This window comes from Apus apus, chromosome 4, assembly GCF_020740795.1.
Source record: "Apus apus isolate bApuApu2 chromosome 4, bApuApu2.pri.cur, whole genome shotgun sequence".
NCBI lineage: Eukaryota > Metazoa > Chordata > Aves > Apodiformes > Apodidae > Apus > Apus apus.
Genome location: NC_067285.1, coordinates 38,519,522 through 38,529,367, shown reverse-complemented (window position 1 = coordinate 38,529,367; position 9,846 = coordinate 38,519,522). Strand labels below are relative to the sequence as shown.

General features: G+C 54.0%; 2 protein-coding genes across 10 annotated transcripts in view; both read left to right on the top strand.

Moving 5' to 3' along the window:
• The first annotated feature begins 2,500 nt into the window (after nt 1–2,500).
• On the top strand, nt 2,501–4,146 carry UTP3 (UTP3 small subunit processome component). Its single transcript, XM_051619786.1, has one exon. The coding sequence runs from the start codon at nt 2,504–2,506 to the stop codon at nt 4,073–4,075; it is 1,572 nt and encodes a 523-aa protein (XP_051475746.1). The 5' UTR covers nt 2,501–2,503; the 3' UTR covers nt 4,076–4,146.
• Nucleotides 4,147–9,017: 4,871 nt separating this feature from the next.
• Nucleotides 9,018–9,846, top strand: part of RUFY3 (RUN and FYVE domain containing 3) — a 47,476-nt gene continuing 46,647 nt past the window's right edge. For all 9 annotated transcript variants that reach the window (XR_007889339.1, XR_007889341.1, XR_007889340.1 and 6 more), the window contains exon 1: nt 9,018–9,279. Coding sequence is in view for 5 of the 9 variants with exons in the window: in XM_051617736.1 (XP_051473696.1) it covers nt 9,033–9,279 (247 nt within the window). In the remaining 4 variants the exon portion in view is untranslated. The remainder of the gene's footprint in view (nt 9,280–9,846) is intronic.

Sequence of the window (9,846 nt, the reverse complement as noted above, 5' to 3'; positions counted from 1 at the left end):
TTTCCCTGGCTGCTGGAGCTAAGCACATCTGAATTTCAGTTGCTAAATCTGCATGTCTGCACACAGTCTGTAGGGGGGGGTGGGAGAGCTATTTTTAGTCCCATTCAGCCACCTGCATGTCTCTGGGGGTTTCTAACAAGCTTGCAAGTTCTTTGGAAGGTTTGTTTTATGGACTATCCTTTTCTGTGTGACTTTTTGAATTACCAGAAAATTTCCTGGGGGAGTGGGTGTTAAAGAGCTGTGGTAGTTTGGCAAGGGGCTGGTAGACCCTCCCCATAGGCTCAAATTCTGAGCTGAGTGAGGAGCTAGACTCCCAACCTCACTGTGAGGCAGAGGCTACGGGAGGAATAATTTAAAATTTGAAAAGAAACAGGAACCAGCCTCATAATCCCAGTGTCTTCACTTGTGTTGTGCCTCCAGTTGGCCCTGGACATGCTGAACTGGGAATTTCCAATTAAAAAGCTGGGGATGGAGGTGCCTGGGTGAAGTGGGTCAAAATAGTGGTGCCTTTGTGTCCTTGCTATGCTGAGTGAGTGGAGAGGACAGCTGTACCAGGGCACAGGGTATCTCCAGAGAACACCCCATGCACTAGCAGTCTGTCTGGTCTGTGGCCTTCTCTTCTCTTCATTTCTCACTCAGAAGCAAAGAAAATGGTGGATGGAGTGGTCACTGATGATGGTTTGGTAGCGGCAATGCCACTGATGCTTACAGCAAACTGGTGTCAGCAGATCCTGATAACTGGATTGATTAACACGCATTGGAGGTCATCTCCAGCTTCTCCAGAAGTGGAGGAGGTTTAAATGTCTGGAGATGCTAATTCTTTCCTGCTCTTAGAAATGAACCTTGGGTTGAGAGACAACATGTCCATTCCGTTTTCAATCCGTGAGAGTCCAAGTGGAAGTTGGTCAGTTGTTAAGGCTCAGAGTTTCAAAACTCATTTGCCTTTGGAAATGGTGCCATAGTCTGAGGCAAAAGGTATCTTTGCTCCTAGACCATATGTGGAAAATTTGACCCAGAGGTGACTCTGTGGAGAACCTGAGTGTGTCAGAAAAAAAAAGCTCCGAAGTGAGTCTTGTCTGCCATCAGGCCCGCCAGAACCCAAATGAATCACCAAAGACTCAGTGAAGTTATGCACTCCCTCTCTTGTTTTAGTTAACTTCAATATTTGCTTGACACAAGAAGGTGGACAGGAGTATCTGTAAATAAAACTGCACCTGTCCTGCGCTGAGAAAAAAGCACCTGCAGTTCAGAACTCTAGTTGTTGGGACATGGGTCTGATTTAATTTATCAGGCTCTGGGTTTCTGAGCTTGAGCTAAACTGGGATCCAGGGAGCAGAGAGGAGAGGGAAGCAGCAGCCTCCCAGCTGTGCAGCCTTTCCAATGCAGCCTGAAGGAGCTGGAGCATCCATGCCTGTATCCCTGGGAAGAGACAGTTTGGTGATGGGAAGGGCTCGGGAGAGCTGATCTGTGTCCTGCAGAAGCATCCAGAGAGGTTTTCTCTGAAACTTCGGTCTGGTTGCGGGGAACCGAGTCACAAGAAGTTTCGGTTACGAGGGGGCAGCTGCCAGGTGTGCTTCTGTCTTGGCTTTTTTCCCTTCCTCTTGCTGTTCTAAGATTACTCGTCAAAGACGGGTCGAATGTGTCGGTGCTTTTAGGTGAAAAACCCCGGAGAAAGGGGAGGGGGAGGGGGGGAAGGAACGACGTGGCGCGACTCGTTGCTGGAACCTGCCGCGGCTGGAAAAACACCCGTGCCCGGTGTCCGCCCGGCTGGGGCAGCTCCCGCCGCTCCGAATTCCTGCCAGAAGGAAGTGAGCTGCTCTGGAAGCGGGATGCTCCGCTGGGCACCCGCGGCTCCACCCGCAGCAGAGCGGTGCGGGATGTTCGGAGCGGAGCGGGACCTGCCGGCACCGGGACCTGCGGGAACCGGGACCTGCGGGCAGCGGGACCTGCCGGCACCTGCGGGCACCGGGACCTGCGGGCAGCGGGACCGGCGGGAACCGGGACCTGCGGGCAGCGGGACCTGCCGGCACCGGGACCTGCGGGAACCGGGACCTGCCGGCACCTGCGGGCAGCGGGACCTGCGGGCAGCGGGACCTGCCGGGACCTGCCGGCACCGGGACCTGCCGGCACCGGGACCTGCCGGGACCTGCGGGCACCGGGACCTGCCGGGACCGGGACCTGCGGGCACCGGGACCTGCCGGGACCGGGACCTGCCGGCACCTGCGGGCAGCGGGACCTGCGGGCAGCGGGACCTGCCGGCACCGGGACCTGCGGGAACCGGGACCTGCCGGCACCGGGACCTGCCGGGACCTGCGGGCAGCGGGACCTGCGGGAACCGGGACCTGCGGGCACCGGGACCTGCCGGGACCTGCCGGCACCGGGACGCGCAGGGGGAGCGCGGGGCAGCGGGAAGGGCCGCGGAGGGGGCGGAACCGGAGGCGGGGGCAGCGGGCACGGCCGGAAGCGGAAGGAGCAGCGGCGGAAGAACCGGGGCCGAGCAGCCATGCGGACCCGGCGCGGCACCGTCCTGCGGCGGCGGCCCGGCCCGGAGGAGGAGGAGGATGGCGGGGAGGCCGGCCCCGCGCGGCTGGCGGAGGAGGTGGAGGAAGACTTGCAGGAGGCGCAGTTTCAGCAGGTGATGGCGGCCCTGGAGAGCGGGGAGGAGGCCGAGGACAGCGAGGAGGAGGAGGAGGAGGAGGAAGTGCTGGGGCTGCAGCTGCCCGAGGAGGACAGCGAGGAGGAGGAGGAGGAGGATGGGCCCGGTGAGGAAGAAGAGGAGGAGATGCAGGCGCTGAATCTTTACATAGACCATAGTGCAGAAGAGGATGGAGGGGAGGAGGATGAGGATGGAGTGGAGGACGGTGAGGATGGAGAAGGTGAAGAGGAGGAGGAAGATGAAGATGGGGACCTGTCCATGGGAAGCGACTTGGAGGGGCGCCGTGAGGACACCAAGCTCCCCCACGAGCTCTCCTGGGGCCAGCGCAAGCAGCTCTACTACGACACGGACTATGGGAGCGACGCCCAGGTGAAGGGCAAGCGTCGCCAGCAAGAAGTTGATGCTGAGGAAGAGGAGGAGGAGCAGGAGGCTCAAGTCATCCAGAGGCGGCTGGTGCAGGACTTAGGGGAAGATGATTATGGCCTAGATGTGATCCAGGGCTATCTGGCTGAGCAGCAGAAAACCCATGATAGTAAAGGGCAGAAGATTGACAAGGATTTGCAAGCCCTTCCCAAGAAGGAGCAGCTGAAGCTACTGAAGCAGGAGTCCCCTGAGCTCCTGCAGCTGATTGAGGACTTTGAAGTCAAGCTGATGGAGCTCAAGGATGAGCTGCACCCCTTGCTGCAAATGGTCAAAAATGGCACTATCCTGCAAGGGAAAGGCAGCCGCTATTTGCAGACCAAGTATCATCTCTACTTGAATTACTGTGCCAATATAAGTTTCTATTTGGTTTTGAAGTCCAAGAGGATGCCAGTTCATAGTCACCCCGTTATCGAACGGCTGGTTGCCTACAGAAATATAATAAATGACCTGGCTGTTGTAGATCAAAGGTTATCCTCGCAAGTTCGAATGCTTTTGAAAAACTACTACGATAAGAAGGAAGATAAGCTACGGAAGGAGAAGAAGTTTGCAGTGTTTCTCCCACTGGATGTCAAGAAGAGCAAACCAAAACGTGCTCCTGCACATGCTAATGGCTGGACTGCTGCTGATGAATCGTCAGACGAGTCGGACCTGGATGAAGAGGAGGCCCTAAAATACTATAAAATGATGGAGGAGAAGTTGAAACTCAAGAGGAAGAGAACTGAAGACCGAGACGTGCTTGAAGAAGAAGCAGTGTTGGAAGGAGAGGATGCAGAGAAAAAGAGAGGCGTGACCTACCAGATGATCAAGAACAAAGGCCTCACACCCAAAAGGAAGAAGATCGACCGGAACCCCAGGGTCAAGCATCGGGAGAAGTTCCGGCGAGCCAAGATTCGCCGCAAGGGCCAGGTCCGGGAGGTGCGGAGGGAATTGCACAGATACGATGGGGAACTCTCTGGCATTCGTGCAGGAGTCAAGAAAAGCAGGAAGCTGCAATGATCCGTACTTTGCTCTCTGTCTGAGAGCTGCCAGTAACAATCCTGAGTCCAATAAATGCTTTGTAAAAGGTGTTGTGGTGTTTATCCTTAAGAAGACGTGGGGAGGTGGCATTTGGATCTTGTGCTTTCAGAGGATGCTTTTCAGCGGGTGCCAGCTTTTAAAGCAGCACAGGGGCCTTTCTTCACCTGGCCTGTGTGTCAGGGTAGTTTTCCTTGATTATTGATGCTGTTGTCTTTCATACTGTAAATACTGGCTTTGAAAGGCTGTGAGGGATGTGTCAAGCAGAGGGAATGAAATGGGCTGTGTGGGACTGACCGGGATGGGATGGAGGGTCCTCCCAAGGGTGGGTTGGGGCAGCTGTCCTGCTTTCTCTTTTTTACTCTCTTGTTCTGGTCCATCCTTTTTGTGTTGAGCTGCAGGATGAGATACATGCAGTGATGGTATTTCCTCTAATTCTTGTTCTGATTAGCAACGATCATACACTTAAGAATCCGCTACTTTTAAGGTCTCATATCTTTAAATCTCCTTTGAGCAGGCGATTATGACTTAAAAACTATGTGGCCTGAGATACTGTTTCCACTCTTTCTGCAAAGCAAGGACATTTCTGGATTTCATAGCTATTTATCTGTGATAAATATGTTAACTTTGTCTACGATAAATGTTAACTGACACCTGCTGTTACAGGTGTAACATAACATACAGGACAAAGGATTACACATCTTCACTTTGAAGGTCAGCTTTCAAAATCTGTTACTTTCTTGTTTTCTGGTGGGAAAACACACTTAATCCTATACTGAAGTTCTTGCTGGGAGCTGTCTGGGAGTCACCAGTTCCACTTCAGGCTGTAAAGGAGGAATGACTGATTAATTTTTCTTAAAAGTTTAACAGATGCTGTCTCAGGCAAGACCTGCACTTGTGTCTGGGACAGGTTTTAGAAGCCCATGCCTTGATTTGTGTGCCAGTAGCATCGGAAAGGTGCTGTTTCCCATGAAATCACTTAAAGGGAATAATGGTCTTGTCATTAAATGCTATTTCATGTTATGGAAGCACTAGTATACCTAGGGGGTTTGCTTTGGGGGTTTTTGGTGTGTGTGATAGTCTTTGGGGAAGCCAAAATATGAGAGTTAGTGTTTTTTTAAAACTGACAGGCTAGATGCTGCAATTCAGACATGAAATCTTGCTCATTTGCTGCAAGTGAAATGTGCTTCCATAGGTTTCGATGTAAACCTTTTCTGTTTCTGCCAGAAACATGCTGTTAGTTGCTGACTGGTGAGTATTTAATTTTCAGAGCTGATTGGTACAGAGAGAGAGAGAGAAAAACAATAAACTTAAGGTGGACAGATGGGAACCAGAAGTAAGGAAACTTTTTGTAATCCTCATGTGTCCCAGATCTGTGGGGTGTGGAGCTATGCATGGTGATTTCTAAGGGGCTTTTGTTCTGGTAGATAGGACAAAATAGTGAAATGACAAGTTCTGTTGACTTTAATGGCCCTGCGTTTGTTTGCCCCCTGCTGATTTGAGACCAAACAGCAGTTAAACGTTGCATAGTAAGTTAAAAAAAAAAAATTGCTCCACGGATACAGACTGCAAAGCATTGAGAATTGATGACCTCTGTGAAATTGCTTGAGAGGTCTTTGGCTGTAGAGCCATAGCATTTTACATGAGAAGGGGTAATGGAAACTACTGTAAGGGCTGGAGGAGTGTTGATGGCAGCAGAGTAAAAACCTGGTGTTTCAGGTCAGTGTTGGGACTTGGTGCCTGAGCTGGCTGCAACTGTCTGGGAACAGGGAGGGTCACAGGTAAGTGCAGGAGTAGGGGTTAATTCACACTGATGTGTTTGGGATGAACCTATATATGCTTTTTGTGTGGTGAAATCCTTGCAGAGGAGAGGAAGGGTGTTATGATCAAAGGGACCTCCTGGGATACAGCAATTAATGCAGCCCTTCAGCTTATAGCAAAGGGGAGCCTGGCTCTTAGATGAGGTCAAAAGCCAGAGAGCATTTGAAACATGAAGTTTCCTGGCAGCAGCTGCTTTGAGATGAAATTTGCAGTCTGGAGCCCTGCTGTTCTGGGGAAGTTGGGGCTGCCTCCTTCTGCCAGAGGGTCACTAGGGCAATAGTGAGACTTGCTTGACAAGGTCACTGCGTGTGTCCTCTCCTTTGAGTGATATTCTCTATAACCTGATGGCTTCAGGTGAGATGAGTAACCCATAACCTGTGGGACTAGAGCTGTTCTTCACCTGTGCTTGCTCACACTCTATTCCTGTCAGCAGCAATCAACTGTCAGCCGCTTGCTCTTCCCAGTGAGGAAGGCATGGCTTTTAGGGGGTCCCAGCCTTGCCAAGGAGGGAACTGGAGCTTTACTTAAGACCACACCTTTATTAACTTTGTGCTGAGGTCAGAGGCTGCCACTGATGATGCTGAACTATGCTCCTGAGGCTTTGCAAAGTGGTCATTGAAAGGCAGCATGCTGGGGAAAAAAAGGAGCTTAAGTGCTTTTTCTGGGGACAGTGATGTCCCCAGATGTGACACATAACAGGTGTCACATGGGATGCAGAAAATATCCAGTGGAGATGCTAAGTGATCTCATTACTGCAGTACGTACTCGTGTGTGTCACACCTGGTGCAAAATGAAGGGCTGACCATCTTTTGTAGATCTGCAGGTGAGCAGATCCAAGGCAGCTGTGTGTTCCCTTGAAAAGCTTGAGGCAGCTGGCAAGCAAAAGTCTGGCAACTTCCATCTGAACAATAAATAAGGGAAATAAATGAGGGTGCTGGTACAGAGGGCATCTCCAAAAGCATTGGGGTGAAGGCTGAAGGCAGGATGTCAGCAGGGCCTGTGCAGGCAGATTGCACAGCCACGTCTCCCTTGCCTGCTGCACCCAAAGGTTCTAAGGAAGATAAACACAGCTTTACCTTCAGCTGTTTAGCTCAGGGATTGGGCAAAGCCAGAAATATTTAATTCCTGTATGGTTTTATGTACGAGTCATCATGGGAAGGCCATGGTTATAAAGTCCATGGGAGAGGGGACACTGTGGTGTTGCTCAAATACTTCTTAAGGGGATGTTTTATGCTGAAGGGAAATCCCTGATGGTAAAAAGGTTTTGAAGATGCCTGTGAAAACAGATGTGTGAAATAGGGGAGGGACCACAGATTATGGTCAGGAGAAGTGAAGCAAGGGGAGTGTTAATGCTGGGGTTTGTTTTCTTTCTTCCAATAGTGTTTCTGGAGAAGGGGCTGACACTACCTGCCGCTGTGGGATGGCAATCATCCTGCTGAGCAAGAGCCAGCTGCCCTGCTCAGAAAGCACTGGTGGTGGGCCCTGCCTCAGCAGCACCTAACACAGGTGAGAACTTGTATGCTCAGGCAACAGCTCTCTTCTCGCCCAGGTGGCCCTGCATGGCCATGGAGATACCTACTCTTGTCTCCTTTCCATCTGCTCTCTTGGAGCACACAAATTCAAGAGACAGTCCTATGTGCACTTGCACATAAAAATTTCAGAAACACACAGGCAGCGTGTAGAAAGCTCTAAAGAGAGATATGAGCTGCTCTGTTGTCCTTCTACAGCTGGAAAACAACTCTTGGGGGGTGATATGCCTCCAGAGTTAAGCCTGGCTTGTCTTTGGAAGCTTGGGCAGAACATGTAGAGTGGCAGAGGGGTGGACAATGCTTTCTGTGACACGACCTTGAAATGCATGTTTATATAAAGGGCAAGGAAAATACATAAAATAACACACATGGAAATATCGGCTGCTGCCTTAAATTTTGCAAAGGCTTTCCTAGTTGTCTTCCATAATATTCTATCAGTGACAGTCTGGATGTTACTTTTTCACACTTGGTAGCACTGACAAATACAAACCTCAAAGCTGAATGCTTGGATTTCTAACATTAATTAAAGCCTCTGTTAAATGAGTTGCAACATACTGCATGGCTTGGGGCAGCACTGGGAGAAGTCTCCAGAAATCGGTTGTCTTTACAGCTTTGCTTCTGCAATTTTCACGTGAGATGTAAAAAGAAAGTAGCAACACCTTTCAGCTTAACCTCAGGGCACTGACTGGAGGATATTCTTTACAAACGAGCAGATTTATGCTCTTTCTCCCTGCCTGTTGACAATGGTGATTGAGCTCCCTGAATGATGAGTCTTTCTTACTGGCTTGAGAAAAGCCATGCCTTAAGTGAAATTCCCACTGGTATGGCCTATTACTTGGTATTTTCAATAGGAATATATTTGGATCTGGTGTTGTCCTAGGACGTGCAAACACCGCTGCCCACGAGATGTGCCCCGCGCAGGGGCAGGAGCTGGGGGAACAGCTTCACCTCATGGCAGTTCAGGGGCGTGGCAGCTGGACATCCCCGTTGCTGGATGTAGGTGTGGTGTTTTTTTTAAGGTAAAACACCTGTGTTCCCGTGCGGGGGGGCTGGCTCCGCCTTTGTGGCTCGGTGTCGAACGGGACCCCCCGATGGCGCGGGGCTGGTGCCGACCCGCCTCCCCGGTGGTGCTGGGAGCGGGGCTGCGAGGGCTGTTCGGAGGCTCGCTGAGCTTGTCTTCAGCTTGCTTTGTTGTTTGTTTTTCCTTGAAGTGTGAGACGAATCGGCAGCGATGAAGAAGAAAACGTTCAGGGTTAAAAAGCCCTCTCAGAAGAGGAGTGGAAGCGAGGTCTTCTCCCCACCGCCCGCGGCCCCCGCACCGAACGGGAGCGGCCTTGGGTCCCGCTCCCGTGACCCAGCCCCGCGGGCAGGGCCCGCTGCCCCCCGGGCAGGCCGTGGCGGGGCTTGGGGCAGGGAAACGGGCCGCGGGAGAAGCGGACACCGTCCCGCCCCGCCGCGGGGGGAGGGCGGCCCTGCGGCCCGGCCGGGGCGGGGCCGGGGCGGCGATGGCGGAGGCGGAGCGGCCGCCTCTCCTGCCGCCGCTGGCGGGAAGTTCCCGGGACGGGGCCGGCGCGGAGCTGCCCCCCGCCATGGAGCGGCAGGTCGAGCCTGGGGAGGAGGAGGAGGAGGCGGTGGCAGCCGCGGCAGAGGAGGAGGAGGAAGAGGAGGACGAGGCGCCGCCTGCCTCGGCTCCTTTCTTCCTCCTCTACCCGGGCCATGGAGCCGCCGCCGCGCCGCCCGGCCTGTGGAGACCCCCGGCGCCCCGCGGCGGGGCCGGCCTGCCCGTGCTGCTGCTGAGCTACCCGGGCCCGGACGGAGCCGGCAGCCTCGGCGGCAGTGAGTAGCTGCGGGGCCCCTCCCCGGGCGGCGGCCGGAGCTTCCCCCGAGGCGGGGTGACGGGGCGCCGGGCCTGCCCTGGCGCCCGGGGGGTGTGGGGAGGGAGGGGCGCTCTGCGCGGCCCTGCCGGGCTCCCCGGGCAGCGGGCGCTGCCCCCCGGGCTTTGGGCGCAGCTTGTGGGTGCGGGGTGAGTTAGCGGCGCGCCCGGGCTGCTGGCAACGGGGGGGCCCTCCCCAGCACTGCCCCCGAGGAGGCAGGGGTCTGCAGGGGTCTGCCGGGGTGAGGTGCTGGCCTGGCTGCTCCCCCGGCGTGCGTGTGAGCTGACCAGGAAAGGGACAGGGACTGCTCTGGGTGGAGGTAGTTTATGTGTGGGCTTGTGAGCAGTGCTGGCCTGCAAGCTCAGCAACACCTGCAGATACTTTCCCCCTCCCTGGGCCCTTTCCCTGTGGAGTTTGTGCTGGCTCTTTGCTAGCAGTTGTCCTTAACACCCGCCTGGGGTTCCTTGTTGTGCTGGTGCAGAGAGCAGGCGGGAGGCGAGGGCGCTGTGTGCTGGCTGCCGGGCCAGGG

What these genes read in the sequence shown, in the direction of transcription:
- UTP3 (XM_051619786.1), top strand. Translation starts at nt 2,504, where the DNA reads ATGCGGACCCGGCGCGGCACCGTCCTGCGGCGGCGGCCCGGCCCGGAG.